This window comes from Anastrepha ludens, chromosome 5, assembly GCF_028408465.1.
Source record: "Anastrepha ludens isolate Willacy chromosome 5, idAnaLude1.1, whole genome shotgun sequence".
Classification (NCBI taxonomy): Eukaryota; Metazoa; Arthropoda; class Insecta; order Diptera; family Tephritidae; genus Anastrepha; species Anastrepha ludens.
Genome location: NC_071501.1, coordinates 47,910,148 through 47,928,731, shown reverse-complemented (window position 1 = coordinate 47,928,731; position 18,584 = coordinate 47,910,148). Strand labels below are relative to the sequence as shown.

Genomic DNA, 18,584 nt, shown 5'->3' with positions numbered 1-18,584 from the left:
TAAATTAAAAAAAACGTGTTTAAGAATTAGTCTAGTCGCTGTAGCTTATTAGAAAACTACGGCAAAGTATATTTTTGCTATTCAAAATTGGAACATCGTTATGAGCACTCAATACTAACCTCAGTAGTGGTACGTGAACTGAAAATTCCCAATTTTTATTTAAAAAATACCCAATTAATGTTTCTTCCGGTGCGTCATTACTGACGAATCTTATGAAAATGTGTACATTTTGACAGCGCTCTCACGGGAAAAAGAAGTTTCACGCCTAGTAGTTATCCATGATGTTATAGCCATCAAAGCAAAGAAGTAACATGGGCAATGACTGCGTTGATTTCTTTCATATATGACCACTACAATCTCAGTTTTTCCAACCTCTGTTGTAAACAAACCGCTGGCATATCCCTTATTACGTTATCAAAACGGTTGATCCGTCACCCACGACAGTCAGTTCTACGAAATTGGAACGACCCGGACTTATATCCGGCCAAGGACTGTCACTTAGAAGCATTTTTCGTATATGATTTGACAGTGAAATTCGTTGTCTCCACCTATCATTTCTGTTAAAAGACCTTTTTTAGAATTATCTAGAGAAGGTGTAGATGTGGGGTCAAAATTCGTTGGAAACCAATCAACGGTTTGATGTTGATCACACCAAGGATTATAGATAATCAGGTTTGGTCGTCCAATCAGTCGTTGTTTAGACTGCAACGAAGCAATATAAGAGAAGACGTGTTGATTTTTTCGTATATCACCAACACAATCTCAGTTTTTTCGCAAACAAACCCTTGTCATGACACCGGTTACGTCAGCTGATTCTTTCAAATTGGATGAGATCCGGTTGACGGTCTAACCCTACCTACTGATTTTTTTTACCATGGGCTACACGTAACTTGTGTGTTCGAGCTGTAATAATTGTGGTAGTGTTACTTTTTATGAGATGGCATCACATTCTGCAACAATGGTAGCGTCAGGAGTTCTGTCAGTAAAATATTGACAATTTTAAGCTCAGGACAAGCTAACCAAACCGTAATTAAAAAACGAGATTTCCCATACAAAATATCTCTCCCAAAATCTGAGATTATAAAATAATCCTAGATAATAACCATACTTTTTGAGATACAACCCTGTGTTATCGATAACTTTTATTACGAATGTAAGGAGAAACATCAAAATAAAAACTAAATGAAATCGACGCCGGCAAAGAAAATAGGCCTGTAAACATAATTCTAATAAAATTTTTGTTAAATATTATGAAGTATGGATTCAGTTTACAGAAAAACCGTGTGTTCATAAACGTTTTGTCCTCTTATTACTTATTATAAAATGTTATATAGAATTTTTCAACCTCAGTAAACGTCGCTTACGAATTTCCTCCAACTGTTTATTATTATCAGCCAATTGCCCAATTAAATAAGCTATTTCTTTTCTTTGTATTTTCAACATATCGTTAATAATAATAATTCAAACTAAATATACCGAAATATTCCACCAAAATAATTTCTATGAAGAAACCCTTTCACAGCAGTATTGACAGCTGATTGTCAATTTTGCAGGTAATCAGCCATATGTGAACGGGTAGATTAATTTGGATTTATTGGTAATTAATGCCTATGTGAACGTACGTTTATGTAGTTTATGTATTTTTAGACCTTAGGCGTATAAATAACAACTCTGTCTTTAATTGCATTGGAAAGTGAAGTATAAAATAAAATGTCAATTTTTTCTCGATGCTAAATTCTTTGGTATTGTGAAAATCGTTGTGTGATAAGGAGTGAAATTAAATAAAAACTAAATCATAGCAAAAATAGTTGAGTAAATTGTAAAACTTTAGCAAAGTTATAATGCCTGATGTGCTTGTTACCAAAAAGACAAAGCTTATCAATAGGATTTGAACTCTTATGTATATCACATAAATATGAATGGAAAAGGCGACAAAACAGAAATCCAAAATTATATACAACAGTCTAAGGTGAGAATTGTTAAGTTCGCATCTCCCAACAGTACCTTATTAAAATGGTCTTTTAGCAGGATGTGCCGGAATCAAGAATCGCTAGTGGTTTACAACCAGAAAGACGCAGTTCCCGTGTTATACATAAGACTGCGACGCTAAATGAAGAGCAGACACTTCGGAAGAATATAAATACTTGTGCAGTAACTGACAATGGTGGTCTCAAAAATATGCAATTTAGTGACACAGAAAGTGACTTCGCAGGATTTGCTTCGGTATCTAGCTCGATTGGTAATAGATCAGAACGCCATTGCGTATTAAAGAAAAGCGTAAGAAAGTTTTTGGAAAGTAATGGCACCATTGAGTTGGAAAGTTTAAACATGAATAATAGTAAATCTTCACAAGACGGACCAAAAGGAGAGCTTTTCGGAGATTCCAAGGAAGTAAGACTAGCAAATAAAGTAGAAGCTGAACTGCACCCAGCTATAAAAAAGCAGAGGAAAAATTTGAGTGATCCAAAAGAGATTGGTAAGTTATATTCAACAAGCCTATATCTTCTCTATTAGTAAAACTATATATTGTTAAACATGAGAGTGTAACGAGTAACTACGTTAGCAACTCCCAATTACGTTGTTGTTGCTCTAACAGCAAACACATTCCCCATATATTGTTGTGTGAATGCTGTTGGAGGGATAGTGCTGATGTGGGAACATTGTTGAAGCCTTCCTAAACCCTGTGTATCCATACTGTGTACTGAGTGGCGATGTAACTCACAATGGGTTTTGTTGAGATCAAGAAAGCAAGCCCGTTTTGCCCCAGAATGATTAGTAGGTTTGGCCCGAGCAGCTTTGTTCTCGTTAAACGTCTATGGGCGCAGAATCGAAGAGTCTTTTCATAACGCTTGTTTTATTTGGAGGAGTTTTATAATATCCGTAACATAAATCTTATAGAAGTCGAAGAATGCATCCTTGCTGGTTTCAGTCCTTTGTCGGACACGTTGATAGAGACATATATCTGACGTGTATCCTCTAGAATGCTCCTGGAACCTCACAAAATGGCACAATCTATTGGCACAATATATTATGTTACGAACCAAAAATCGCAAGATTAATCAAAACTAAGAAGTAAAATAAACAATATTGTGCTTATATTGGCATAGGCCTCAACAGAAGATGCAAACGATGCAGTCAAGAACGATTTACATGGAACTGTAGGAGTTACGTAACAATAAAGCAAGCTACGAAATATCGATCGTAATGAGGGAACTCAATTATAAGATGGGTAATAATAATTTTATGAGATACGTGGCTGCAGTGACTTCACCAAATAGATACTGACATGGCAAAATCAACCTCTTTTTGAGTCGCGAGCATAATGTTACCACATAAGAAAATACATTACGTTACGTGGACAAAATACAAATAATTAAATTGATCATGACCTAGTAAACATAAGACGATGATCATGCATACTGTACGTACCCTCAGGCACCGTGTTGCCGACAGTGATAATTTTCTTGTACGACTGATTCTAAGACTGAAAGATAAAGATTAAGATAAAAAGACTTAAGACTAAGATAAAAAAACTATGGGGCGAAAATGATAAAAATGGAATATGGACGCACTTAATGATGCAAATACTGCAAGGAACCTAAAATCGACATATCCAAAGTCTGAAAAATGTAATATTCTAAGACAAACTTTGATAGAGTCGGCGGAGGGAATTATCCCTCCGAAAAATGCAAACATTAAAAACGAATGATTTGATGAGCAATGCCGTGCATCAATTAGCGAGAAGAATAACGCAAGGGTAAGGTGGCTGATTACTCGAAAAGCACCGGTCACGAAATTTATAAACAAACGATACAGCTGGCAAAAAAAGCATAAAGACATAAACTTATGTGGTAAAGACAACTAATCAGAAAAGTGTATAAACATTCCCATGGCAACCGACGCAACGTACCATAATAACTTGGTTTTTTCCCCTAACATAGTAAACAATGTGTTATTCAATGCAATTCCTGTGCGAGGACCAACAACTCTTGGTTCCCCACCCAGTCTGTTCCGTGTGTCAGACTAGAATAGGTACTTCGAAACCTGACATCGGTCAAGTGCAATTCTTGCAGTGGATGGTGCCATCTTCGGTGATACTCTGTCCTGTGATCTGCTAGAGATAACACAAGTGGCTACGTTGCGCCCTGTTGTAGAGCTCTGCACCCGCACTCGGCAATCTCCCCGTTTCGCCCTGTCATCTCCCACCATTAGACTACCACGACAGTCGGTTCTACGTTACCGAAACGACCCGGATTCATATCCGACCAATGACTGTCACTCCAGCAGCATTCCCCATATGTAAGTATGGGGAATGTTTATGCTGCTGCAACAACAACAACACCATCTACGCAGATAAACCCACGACCCTACTTCGAAGGAATAAGTTCTTACAATTCAACCGGCCCCGCTAGGATAGTAAGTAACTGCATTAGCTTGCCTGACCTAACAATTTGTAACCTGGAGATCTATGCTACATATGTCTTGCATCAAACCATTTACCCTTTATTATCTCTATTGAAAAAACTGCTGAATTTGTTTCCGCGAATCACCGCTCCTACATTAACTTCAACAAAGCGAGGACACCTTCCACGCTTTTCCCATCCCTGCTGATGTGCGCGTAGGCGGCGACCAACCCGCAGATCGATGCGAGGTGAAGCTGGAAGGATCCGGGGCATACGTCCCAATTTCCGAGCGTGACCACCTATGCCAGGCCGATCTCGGGATCCTCGAATAAAGGATCTCAGTTTGGACATTCGGCAACTGGACATCCAACACAAGCAGACTAAATGGGATTGACACCTGAAGACCTGCAACTTCACTTCTGGTGTGAGTAAGCTCTGGTCCACCGTAAGGTCCTTATCGATCCCGACGAAGCGCAATGACAGGGTGACAATCACCTTCGGTGGTCGTATTTTGTCGGACCCGAAGAGATGCGCGAACATTTTTAGCCGGCAATTTATTTTGCATCGTCCAATCGATAGGTCCAAGCGTTGTATCATCGGACGGATCCACAAACTGCCAAACAATTGTGCATCGGTTGCTTTCTCCATCGATTAAATGTAGGTAGGTTGTCATCAGCAAAGTCAAAGCTTTCAAAGGCATTGGGAGTAGGATACCCCACAAGAGTCCTCAAGCTGTCGTTGGTCAGTCTCATAATTCCCGACAAGTGGAAATCAGGAAGGGTGGTCTTATCGTCTGATAACTCTCCCTTCCCCAATAGTGAATACATTGAAATTGGGGCCCTCCTACTTCCACTATTAAGGAAACACCTGACCCCAGGTACACGACAACATTCTTTCCATAAACTGCACAATACCACCACAGCATGCACCGCCATAAACACACAGATTAATCGCGGGTGATTTAGGTACATGGCGGAAAATTGCGGTAAAACCTCTTTGGTATTTTTAAAGAATGGGTTTATGTCAAAAGTTTTAAGTTCTACGATATAGACACATCTCTAATGGTTCCCAAGTCTAAAATTTTTATATTCGTTCATCCAGTGCCAATTGTGAAGGATTTAGTTATAAGTATCCGATTCTGAGATTGCATTGAAGACTGAGATTCTCAGTCAGTTTCACCTTTGGATCTACAGTTCCAATCTTGAAAGTTGGCCATTTTTCCACAACAGCTCATTTTACACTTTTCTGTAATTTACCTTTCATAGCAGAAATCATTTCCTTAACTCCTTCACAATTGACAATCGGTCAACAAATATAAAAACCGCCGTTTTGTCCCGTAAGCGCATAAATGTAAGAACATTTGTGTAGCTAACAAACTCTAAATTTTTATAGATAGGAGATAGTTTGTTCTTTGGATTATAATAATTTACGGTTTGTATAAATATTTCTTCCAGACCATCCTGTCCCCACACCAATGGATCAAATTGTTGAAGTAAACTCGAAGTCTACAACTAGTTCAGAGGCGTATAAAAGGCAAAAAATCAACTCAAAACTTCAACTGCGTTTGCTTTTGAATCAACAAGCACTGCGTAGTAATAGCCATAATAATAAGTGCTCCACAGAAACCACCAGTGACTTTCCAGTCAGTTCCCCTTCAAATCCCCATAATTGGCCTATTCTTCACAAAAACACATTACCTGCCGATATTTTTGAACGAAATCTAGCATTACTAACAGAGAAAAATCCACAAATGTCGCTGGAAGAAAAAATTAATGCTTGGAAATGTGATTTAGATCTCAGTGATGTGGAGGATGTGGGAAGTTTTGATGATCTTTTCAAAGAGCATGAGGAGTTGAAGCAAAAAGTTGTACATGGTAAAAGAAATATGGATGGAAAACCAATTGAGCCCCAATATGATTTCACTGTATTTCGTAATGAAGTTTTACCAAGGATCAGTGCTGCCACTACCTTTAAAGAAAAAACGGAAAAGTTGTCAATATCTGGCGCTGCGACTTTAACAGCTCAAAGACGAATGCGAGCGGCTCTAGAATTTGAATGTAAAAAACGTCAACAGCTGGATCTGTTAAGAGAAAAGGGTGCTACAACACCGACGTTTACATCTTCCTCGGAAAATGATGTGCTTTTCAATTCCGTCTCTAAACAAATATTTAACGCAGCCCCAAAAAAACTACGTTGTAAAGGCTCCGATAAAGCTAATAATGTTTCGAATGGACAATCTTTTTGTGACATTTCGATACCAGAGGAGCCAATACGTCGACATTCTCATTCTGCAATAGAAAACCATCAGGCGAATACATCTAAACGACCCCGACCATTCCCTGATGAGGAGTCGATTTTTAAATTATGCCGCCTCAATAAAGAAATAGACAAAATCAATCAAAGAAATGAAACAAATACGCGGGGACTTATTCAGATGCGTTTTGATTTTGCAATACAAAACAAAAGTCAACACCTGCACGAGAAAAGAAGTCAATTGTTTAAAACACCTACAGTACCATCAAAATACCTTCCGATGCCTGAGCCAATCGCTCTAAAAGTACCCGCGCCCAAGTCAAAGAAAAACATTAGCTTTAGTGGCAATACTAAAAGTGAAAATGCAAAAATTCTATGCCGTCTATCCGACGAGAATGAGATGCCAATTCAAATATCTTGCGCATCGCCACCTGAAGCTGATCGGTCTTATTCTGAATGTTCTCCAAGTCCCAAAACCATTGCATCTGCCGCTACTTGTCATCAACAACATGAGTTTTGCAATTATTTGGGGTTGACCGGAATGTCCACTGCAAATGCAGTAGCAAATGCTGTGGCCGAGTTAGCAAAGTGTAATTTAACTAGACGCTCTCTGCGTGTCCGTCATTTGAAACACCAAGAGAAGAAAGGAAAGAGTCAAAAGATAACAAAAAACTGTTCGGACGGAAATGGGTTAGTGCAAACATTAGCGCACGAAATGACAACAACAGATCACAGCCACGAGCAAAGGGAGTTGATATCGAACCACACAGAAATGTCAGTAGATTTGAGGTGAGTAAAACTTACTGTAAATTGTCATAGTTGCTACCGTACAAAGGAATACTTTATACTTATCATGCTAAAGCTTTTTATTTACTTGTAAATAATAATAATTACGTGTATTATGGAATATGCAAATCTTAAACTTGCTTTCAGATTTTTTTTATAACCTAGTAATGGCTGCGATTTTTTACGTGCGCTTAAAGTTTGTTTGTAGCAATAAGTGCAGAGTTTTATAAGAAAACAAATCCATTAGAGCAAACTTCTAAAGTCAGCATCGAGCCCCACAGATTTAAAAAGAATTGACCTTTTTCTTATAATTTTATGTAGAATCTGAATATGTTAGAAACGATGTCGAAAAAACCTTTCCATGCAAGTTGATCCGCCGTGATTAGAGCGTACATCCGTAGTCAGATGGTTTGTAGAGGTCCTCCTCCAATTTGTGGTGTGCGGCTTAATGTTATTTCACAAATGAGGGGACCATCGAACGGCAGATGGTTTTTTATGAGAACTTTTTTATAGCAGAAATATACTCCGATGTTTGTCATTGCTTGCCAGGAGCGATCGCTATTAGAAAAAACCTTTCATTTGGTGGTCCATACCCACAGTGGGATTTGAACCCGGGTCCACCCGAATGGTACTCACTGGCAAACCATTCGGCTATGGCGGCTACGCTTATGGTTGACAACTTTTTTGAAGAAGAAAAAGCCAAGCACACCAAAAAATCTGAAATAACGTCAAATCAAGATATTCGACAGGTTTTCAGGTAATTTGGTCCGATGAGACCAAAAATAAATCGGCTTCAATCCGATGGGCGATCATGGTATCGGGCAAAGGAAACGAGATCCTACAAACCTATATAGCTAACCTATTCCTTAAAAGTTTTAGGTGTATTACCCCAGACAACTTTGCAAGAGAGGGCAATAGGAATGGCAAAATACTTCGCCAGCGTTTATAAAGTTACTCAAACAACAGACCAATAGTTTTATTACTGTATGCTCAAATACTTACAATAACAAAACCACTTATTTGCTCTTCTTCGTCGAGTACTTTGTTGAGTGTATTGGGAGAGCAGTCTAACCGTTATCTTTTATTCCCAAATAAAGGCAAAAAGTGCATATTCAAACATTTATAAAATAATCCTGTCAATATTTTATGTTTCGACCTATGGCAGCTAGAAGAGCTTTAATTCTTCATGGGAGTACTACACTCCTTTTCAGTTCACGCAGACATGTTTGATCGGATTGAGATGAGAGGCCTGGATATATATTCCCTATCGTTAGGTCACTTGTGAATTATTTTCGCGCTGTGTTTGGGATCATTATAACGTGAAAACACAAAATCTGACATCTGTATCTTGAGTTTTTGACAATTAGCTGCAAGGTTCGCTGACAAAATTCGGACGTAATAGGCAGTAATCTTGCCAACAACAACTATACGGTGCCAACTCCCACACACCATAACTCTACCGCCGGCAAACTTCAAAGTGAGCTTAACGTGCCGTGACTCGAAGGCGTTTCCTGGCTTTCGCCAAATTCACTCCCTTCTATTTGACCACAATTAATTTTTATTTCGTTCGAAAATATGATTTTCCAGTCCTCCAAGGTTCAATTTGAATGGGCCCGAACTAGATCTAGCCGCAGCTTCTGGCGGGATCACGGACCAAGGACCACTTCATCGGATATTGTCATCGTCCAAGTTTCTACGCCAACAGGACGGGCTGAGGGACTTATAAAGATCACCGTCTTTGTTCTTACAGGATTTTTATTAGTAGCACTTCATGTTGAAAGACACTTTAACATAGAATTGTTCTACGTTATGGTTTTTTTTGCTTGGTTAAATTTTGCAGCAAAGCTATGACTATGTTTATACATTTTTTAATAGTTTTCTTTTGGTTTTATTTCAGCGAAAGCAAGTGGCAACTCATAACCGAAGAGAGAACTAAAAATCTCACGCCCATTGCTGGTGAAGTTGCCATTGGAAAGGAACCAGAAATAAAAATCGTTTGCAAAATTTCTTCCAATGTCGACAAGGAAGAAGCCAATTGCGCCGAATCGATTGCAACACCCATACGTCAAACACTGTTGCGCCATTTGAAGCAGAAAGCAGTAAATTCAAATGATACCTCAACCTGCCCCCGTTCATCGATTAGTGATGTTTTTGATGGCGACGAAATAAGCAGCAATCCAACACCAAATATATTACAAAAAAATGATAAGAATATGCAACCTAAATATCGGCTTTCACCAACACAAATCAGTACATGCTCATCGTTAAAAAATACCACGACTTCTAAAAGTGCAGAAGATCATGATTGTATCAAATTGCAACTACATGATAAGTTTAAAAAATACTTAGAAGCATCGCGTAAAATTAAACCCAGCATTTACATTGTTCAAGCTCTGCATAATCCCGAACCTGGGCAATGCTCACAACGTGAAAACAATTGCTTTGTAGATGTAAAAGTTGAAGGGTCATTGGAAGAGAAAAAAATGTTGAGTATTCAATCAGTAAATAACCTCAAAGTCGCGAGCATACCAAAACATAGCGAAAAACTGCAAAGTAAAGGGGAAAATGACAATAATGCTAAAATGAAAGAAAAAGAACTGTTACGGTCAAAAAGACTTTCAAAAAAGAAGAAAAAAGAGCACTTGCGCAAGTTGTTAGCTGTGGCTACACCTTGGCATAAAATAAAAAATCATCGCCAACTTCGGAGCCGTAAAATTTTACTGGTAAAAAGGATAAGATCAACATCAAACACAATCAAAAAATCTGTGAAAAAACCAATTAAAGTCGGCCAATTAGAGCCCTGTAGTGTAGTTTCATCTTCAAAAAGTGAAATATCTAATATGAGTAGTTCAAAATTAAGAAAAGAAAAGTATCAAGGACATAAAAACAGACATACACGACTTCATAGAAGTAGTATAAAATCTAGGGGCACAATATTGCCTGCTGGTGATCCACGAACTTCAAAAAATAGTCTTACATCGCCGGTACGAAAGCTGCACGCAAAGCCCCAAATAGTTTTGCCAGCGAAAGCGTCAAATAATGTAAAATTAGATTCCCAAGTATCAAACCATGAATGTGAAACTGTTGTTGTATCTTCGACAACCAATAGTTATGATGAGGCGATGTTATTCAAACTAAATAACAGCCCTAGTCAAATATCTCGCGAGCACAAAGCAGTTCAAAATAATGCATCTTATGCTATTTTAACCAAAGATCGTAGTACCCAAAGTGCGCCCCCATTGGGTATACATTTTCTAAGTACACCAAGCAAACAACTTCCGAATCCTGTAAAAGCTATTAATGGTGAAGTCGACTACATTTACTATGAAATGGATGTGCTTATTGTTGTTCAAGAAAAGTTGGTGAGCTTTTGGAAATATTTTAAGCTTATTAATGCATTAGTTGGAACGCAGGATTGTGAAAACTGTTCCCATCGGCAAATTGGCAATGGGGACTTATACCTGCCATCGTATCCTTCTACGGGAGATGTAGCACCCCAATGGCTACCGTTAGGGGAGTGTCGTCGCCTTGTCGCCGGTGAGTTTAAATATATGAACAGTTATATGAAATTCATATTTATGTGACTATGAACTTAAAACTTTAAATTTTAATCAGTTTAAGAAATGGGGTATTGCATGAAATACGTTAAAATATAATAAAAACGTATAAATATAGTATAAATGTATTCCAAACGTATTAAATTTTAACTTACAAGACTGAAAACGAAATCCGGTCATATTGCGAAATTCTCCAAATTTAAAGGGGTTAAGGAAATGTTAGTACTGTCAGATAGTAGCAAGAAAGCTAATAAATAAATAGGTCTATTCAGAATTTTGTGCATTTAGTATAGCCAATTAATCAACACTTCATTATTATCAATGAATGATGGGGTAGATTTCAATGTTGTTGAAAGCGCTCTCTATATTAGGAATGCCAAATGTGTGAACCCCTCTGCGAATGCTGTAGTCTGAGTCAGTCCGGAAAATAGATCTTAGTGGTATATGTAGATCGGCATATGGCCGAGTTAGTTCCCACTCTCTCCTCGCTTCTAGTGAACGATACACTGATTATTATTACCAAAGGACTGGGGTTGTTTCGAGTTCAATATAGAGGAACAGTAAGATTCGCAAGATTTGCTTTTGGATTGCCTTAGCTTCTTTCCTATGTATTTTGAATTCCATGATAAAAATTTGTATCTTAGACCACTTATTAAAATTGATATTGAGCATATGAAAGGCTTTCGATGGCTCGTTCAAAAACTTTCGTCAACGTTTTAATTGAACTTGAAAATTCATTTGAGTCACCGCATGTAGTACAAGGATAACGAGCACCAAGAAAGGAAAGTGCTTAGTCGGTTGTACTCGTAAAAGAATTACGTGGCGTTCATGATTAACCATCACTGAACCAAGCAAAATGTCATATCTGTTGACAAAAAATGAATGCTAAACTTCAATCTGCTAAATATAATAAATGTAAAAAACAGGTATCTCCACAACATCTCTTAATTTTGTGTGAAAAATGTGAAGCATGATGCATTTTTTTTTATATTACATATTATACATTCTGTCAAAAAATACCGGGAATTGTACAATAAAACACAAAATAATTGTTCAATCATCTAAATTTATTTTGTCGTTTCAAAATAGGCTCCATTCGAAGCAATACACATAAGCCAACGATTAGTCCGGCCATCGAGGCATCTTTTAAACGCGTTTGAAGATATCTTCTTCAGCTCCTTCAGCGAGTTCTCCCTAATGGCCTCTTCGACTCAAAGTGGCGTTCGCGGAGTGGCAATTTATGTTGTCTGCTAAATCCGGTGAATACGGTTCTCGATGATGCTTGTTGAGTTTTTGGTCAAAAAAGAGTTCACAATATGAGCCTTCTGAGACGGTGCGTTATCATGGTGCGAAATATATGAGTTTTCTTTCCACAAATTGGTGCGTTTCCTACGCATATTCTCTCTCAAACGTCTCAAAACTTCCAAATAATATTCTTTATTTACCGTAGACACATTTGGAACGAATTCCGAGCGCACAACATCATGATAATCAAAGAAAACGAGTAGCATGCCTTTCATTTGCGACCGACTTTGACGTGGTTCTTTGGATTTCGGCACATGTTGACAGCGCTATTCAGCCACATCAGCCGCCTGTTGACTGCTTTGCATGGTTTGCAAACTCATATACCCGCGTCTCATCACTTGATATGATGCGCTGGATAAACGTTAGGTCTGAATTCACTTGCTCAGCCATCTTCATGTCTTCAGCCACCTTCTTTCGATGAATTTTTTGAAAGAAATTCAATTCTCTTGGAACGAGTCGAGCAGCCACGAGCCTCATGCCCAATTGATGGTGTAAAATATTGCGAATTGATTCGTGGGACACGCTAAGGTCACGAGCTACCTCCCTCAAACTTAAATGATGGTTTGATGGGTTTCCAGCACCATTCCCTTGACTTTGTCGACGCTTTCATCGGTCGAAGACGTTGATGGGCGACCAGATCGTGGCAAATCTTCCACGACTTCTCGGCCCTCTACAGAAGCCTTATACCACTTGTACACCCGTGTTTGTGATAAAGCACACTCGTCATAGGCTTTCCGCAACATTTTCAACGAACATTTGGCACACGAAATCCCGTTCAAAACACAAAATAGTTAAATGAGCTAATTGACAGATCACGCTCAAACTCTGCGACATTATAGAGGACAGTTGTACCAACATTCCAGCAAAAAAAAATTAGACATGTGTGTAATGCGCGCTTTTTAAATGAACAATTCCCGACATTTTTTTGACTGAATGTATATATATTTTTAAAGCAACTTTTATTCAAGAATGATAGAAAGAAGATTGCGCCCATCAGAGAGTGCGTGACGTCACGTTTGCCAAGTAGTTGCCAACCATTTGCTCTTCACAATAAATTTACTGCTTTTTATACCCAAAATGCGACAATTTTTGTTTCATTTGGTTTTTAATTTAAAGCTACCGAAACTGTAAGTTAAAAAAAAAACTGTATTATTAAACAAAGGAAGGTTACAAAAGATTTTAGTGCTAATGAAAATTTGTTGATTCTTATAAAATTTAGTATTTTGAAAGTGAAAATTTAATTTTTTGTTCCTTTTGAGGTTATGTCAGAATATTAAATTTTCTTCTCTCAACTCTTCTTAACCTTGAAAACCTTTTTAAAAGCGTTTGAATTTACTGAATGCAAATTAAAACCATAGAGATGTAATCGTTTCGTCCGGTCCTCAATCCTTAGTGGGACATAGGGCATCAAGAGGTCAACAAAATACCAGAAAATACTGAAAAAACCATAACGACATTTTTACAAAAAGAGTACTTTATTTTGTTACATAACCTGAAATACAGCAAATAAGTCGCTCCCTTAACAAAAGAGTTTCTTTTAACAAAGAAGCTCATAAATTAAATTGTACATTTCCATAACACATTTATTTAAAAAAAAAAACGCACATTTTAAAGACAATTTGTCACGCATACAGAGTTCTTTAAGTAACTCAATAAAAATTTGGTATTTTATTTTCTTTAAATGGCCATTTTAGTGAGTTTTTATATCCAAAGCTAGGCAACACTGCAATAGCGGGACATAGATTTGACTGCTGAAAGGAGGAGAAGAAGAAAAAGTTGGAAATTAAAAATGTAAATAAAGCGAGAAATGTCATATGGAAAAATGTTTAATATTTTGAAAATCATATTAAATTGGTCAACCAAGTCGTGCATCTACACATTTTATTATGTCTAATATTGTTGCACAGTCGCTGATAAGATTGAACAATGCGTGAATGTGGATTTTAATAGTGTTGATGGAGTTGCGCCAGTAGAAGTGCCTCGAACGGATGGTGCCACTGGATGGATGAAGGAGGCAGTGTACTCAGTCCGTTGCTCGGTGCTCAGTTACTATTGCTTTAGAAATTTTAAAACATTTAACTTTAATTTAATTAAATATTATAAACTTATGTTAGACTTATGCATGCACATATTTGTGATCACAAACAAACCGTTTTTGTAGGCTTAAGAATTGCATCTATGGAACAGTGATCGGCTTTTGCGGTTATTGATATGATTAAAGATATATATAGATATTATTGTTTGGTATCAAAAATATATATGCGTACTAAGAAATTTCGTCTCTTTGTTTAATACTTTGTTAATACTTGCAGAGCATCTCATTCTTTGGAAATATAAAAAAGCTTATATCACACGCTTTATTGCGGTTCTTACTATCACAATTTGCACTGCACGCTTCATTTTTCCCTATTACATTTTTTTATCACTTATACACTTTCACGAATTATCTTATTTTTGCGTAAATATTCACTAAAACGTTTGATTAAATAACGCACATTTCAAAAAAGAAACGAATATTCATAAACATCAACAATAACCGGGCAATGTGACCAGATATAAAAAAAAAAGTAAAGTTAAATAAAACTAAGTGATTTATTGAACTAATTTTTAAAAAATGTATATTTTACAAAATTATAAACATTACATTTTAATTAGAACATATTACAAAAATTTCATGAAGAAATAACTAATCAAACTCGGAGACTAAATAACAAAAAAATGCTAAATCAAGTTACGAAAATGGTAATCTGACCATATTGGTGCTAAAATCACGTCACTCATTGTCAAATTCGCTGAGAGCAAAGTAACGGAACCACGATAGGCACCATCTCATTATTCTTCCCGTCATGACTTTTATTCCTTATGATACAACAAAGAGCATTCACTTTGAAATTTTTTGGCATAAACTAGACTTTGATACTTTTCGTAAATTGATCAAGTAGCACTTGCCACATCACAAAAATATTATTGCTTTGAAAATTTCAAGGCGCATTCATTAAAGGTGGGGGCACTACACGAACAACAATGTTTTGTTCATTTGGTTGTCACGTCACCTATAGTTTATTATGCACTTAAATATGTACAAACAAACAAACAGATACGAACAACAAGTAAATTCTGATTTGAATAGTTTCTTAATACATGATCTTCTTAGTATAACATTCTAAATTGCTCATCTCTCGTTATAGATATGGAAATTTCAACTTCATACGCTAATCGAATTTGCATACACAACTCCATACCGATTTACGTCGAAATGCGCTGCTGCGAGATGCCACATGAGCGACGAGATTGTAACCTCCTCTCAATATATATTAATATATACTATTTTAATGACGAAGACATGGTAGCTAAGATGCACTCAATACAACTTGATACGGTGCAGTGGTAAGGCAAATGTTTCAATTTGGAAAATTACCAAAAATACCATATGTTACATGTTTACAAATATATATTTTACAATAAAAAAATATATTTTTTTTTTAGCTTGCCCTCTGATGTCGTCTACACCACAATAACTGAGTCACGATACTTTGTTATGTCTTGGCCACAAGAAAATATATTGGGTAAACCTCGCTCAGGTCTCTGCAAGTATTCATTAACCCCCAATTTGGATACTTTGGCGAGTATACGGGACTTCAAACACATGAGACATTGCATTCGGTATCTAGAGTGTACCGCAGGTATCTATATTCGAATCTTTATTTCTTTTCTAATTTCTTGTTCTAAAAGAGTGTTCTGTTCCTGAAACAGATGACAAACTAATCGGCTTTGGGGAATCACAACTAACCATATGGGACCACCGTAGCGGCGATGTGTTGATGAACTATGATTTCAATATGAAGCTGGGCCAGAACTTGGGTTCCATATATTACCCAAGCTTAGAAATTGGACAAAATAGTATGCTGTTATTATTTCAATACATAAAAAAAGTAGAAGAATCCGAATTAGCTGAAGTGATTGCTATCGCTTGTAGTGTTTCACACACAACCCCGTCACATCGTATTCTGAAGCGTCTTAAAACGCCTAGTTTAGCTTTTAAGTCAATACAAAGCGCAATAAACACCGGTGATAATATAGTAATAACTGCGAAAAATGATGAAGAAATGTGGATAAATTGCGCGGACGCAACCACCATAACAAGAGTGCCACCTCAATATACCAGACGTTTCTATGCGCGAGGAAGATCGCAAATTATTGAATTGACCAGTAAAAACCTTACAGTCGACTCGTTTGCAAATCACGTATTAAGATTGGCCGCAAATCCATCGTTTAAACATGATAAAGTGAAGTGTGATGTGTAAGCGTGCAATGACGACAGGTTTGAAAAGTGTTGACAAATGCGACAAGTCGAGAATTTTAGATTTTACATTTAGCTCCATAAAAATATTCTTGAATATGAAACTTTCAAAATGCGAATATGTAAATTTTACGAAAAAATTTTAATTTTATAAAACGAATAAGTGTAAGAAAGTGGATAACTTTTTTTGGTTGCTTGTTTGTTCAAAAATTAGTTCACCCATATCTCTACGGGCGATCGTTCGTATTTTGATTTTCAAATCAAGATTGCCTTTTAGAAATAAATGTCAGATATAGATGTGTGGAAAAGAGTTACCCAACACTGTTTTATTATTTTAGGGGAATTTCACGGGTTTTCTTTTTTCCCCTTCTTCAAAAAGTTATTTTAATATCTTTTAATTATTTTTAAACGTTATTTGGCACAATTTTACGTATCAAAAATTGAAATTGTTGCAATTAAGCAAGCAATTAATGAAATTGATATTCCCGTCCACAATATCTGGATCTGGAGTGAATATAAATTTGAAATATAATATAAAATGTAAAATAACTGACTCTGAACTGAATATGGGGCGTACAAAAATTTGCTAAATACATTTATTAGATCTAAACTTCAAAAGCCACATTTAATACGAAAAACAGTGCCGATCACAAAAGCAACAGTGCTGAGCGTATTTGTTAGTAAAATTTTTGCCCAAATTCGTAAATAATAAATGCACAGTCATTTATTAAAACTTTATAGTATTTACTATAGATCTTTTTAAAAATTTTGGCATCCTTGTTAGAATTTCCATTTAGCTTTTTAAAAATAAGCCCTTAATTAAATATGTTAAGAACATCCACCATAGCAATGTATATTTTACATATTAGCTTTTTTTTGTTAACTTAGCTGTTACATATCTCGTATCAACAAATGTTCAATGAATTTGAAATATTTATATATGTTACAAATACATTTCCAAAATGTAGATGGTTTTATTTATTTAGTGGGAAAATGTTTGAGGGAAAATGATATAGCCTGGAATGGGTTTAAACCGCTTAAACGATCCTACGTTCATCATACCAGCAATAAGCCTTATTATGCCAGTAATAAATTCGAATGTAACTACAAGTACCCAAATGTATTTCCGTCATCAAAAAGCTTCCTAAACTGACGCTCACGGGCCGCGTAAAAGTTTAGACCCCTGTAACACATCCGGAGAAAAATATAAATGTAATTTATCCAAAGATTATAATCAACGTTCAGCGTCTACTTCTTTATTGACGCATTAATCACATAAGGGAAGCGTAGTTTTACTCGGCATTCTTAAGGCGGGAGCCTGTTTTAAAGGCTTCAAAAAATCGATTTTTTCGTGGGTTTTTTTGGGAAGGAAAGAAATATTCGATTGAAACGAAACTTTCTGGTTTTATTGTTATATACAATATTTCAACAGTCTTCTCAAATTTTTTCATTAAAATATATGTCATATTATGCCTGGTACAAGCATTTTGCCGAGGCGCCTCGGGTGTGCATGTGTCGTGCGGCGGGAAAGATGCAGGTCGCAATTTTCATCTGAAACCAAAAACCCAAAAAGTTTTTATTTTGGTATAGTATAGCTTCTAGTTATACCAAGAAAATTACACAAAAAGTGAGAACTTCAACAATTTTTCAATAAATAAAAAAAAATTAATTTTTTTGGAAAAACCAATTCACTTTAGATTGTATAAAAAGTGGGTTAATCATAACTTTCTTAAGCGATCCAAAAATTATTGGTGGAACAAAGTACGCCGCACTGTCCCCTAAGAAGAAATATTGATTTTAATTTAATTAGCTGATTTATTAGATAAAAGACGCTGACGACCAAAATTCGTGATGAAAAGAGCTTGAGGTACTGGTAGGCAAGAAAAGCGTCCGAAAATTTGATTAAAAAGTTCAGGGACACACAGCAGATTTCAAGACCAGGGTAGTTTCCTTTAGGAACAAGGAAAGAGCATGAAGAGA

General features: G+C 36.5%; 1 protein-coding gene across 2 annotated transcripts; it reads left to right on the top strand.

The window, feature by feature from the left end:
* Positions 1–1,704: 1,704 nt before the first annotated feature.
* On the top strand, positions 1,705–17,558 carry LOC128863067 (uncharacterized). 2 transcript variants are annotated; one of them, XM_054101969.1, is made up of 7 exons: positions 1,705–1,969; positions 2,026–2,476; positions 5,858–7,445; positions 9,340–10,979; positions 15,493–15,691; positions 15,791–15,987; positions 16,058–17,558. In XM_054101969.1, exons 1-7 carry the CDS (start codon positions 1,916–1,918, stop codon positions 16,606–16,608), a joined length of 4,680 nt encoding a protein of 1,559 aa, XP_053957944.1. In that variant the 5' UTR covers positions 1,705–1,915; the 3' UTR covers positions 16,609–17,558. The 2 variants fall into 2 exon arrangements, with proteins under 2 accessions (XP_053957944.1, XP_053957945.1); XM_054101970.1 differs by having other exon boundaries at positions 1,706–1,969; positions 2,029–2,476.
* Positions 17,559–18,584: the final 1,026 nt, after the last annotated feature.

Excerpts from the sequence above, each read along its gene's own strand:
- LOC128863067 (XM_054101969.1), top strand. The coding sequence starts at position 1,916 with ATGAATGGAAAAGGCGACAAAACAGAAATCCAAAATTATATACAACAG. Across the intron at positions 1,970-2,025 it reads ATTATATACAACAGTCTAAG|CAGGATGTGCCGGAATCAAG; the intron begins GTGAGAATTGTT and ends ATGGTCTTTTAG. Across the intron at positions 10,980-15,492 it reads GTGTCGTCGCCTTGTCGCCG|ATATGGAAATTTCAACTTCA; the intron begins GTGAGTTTAAAT and ends CTCTCGTTATAG.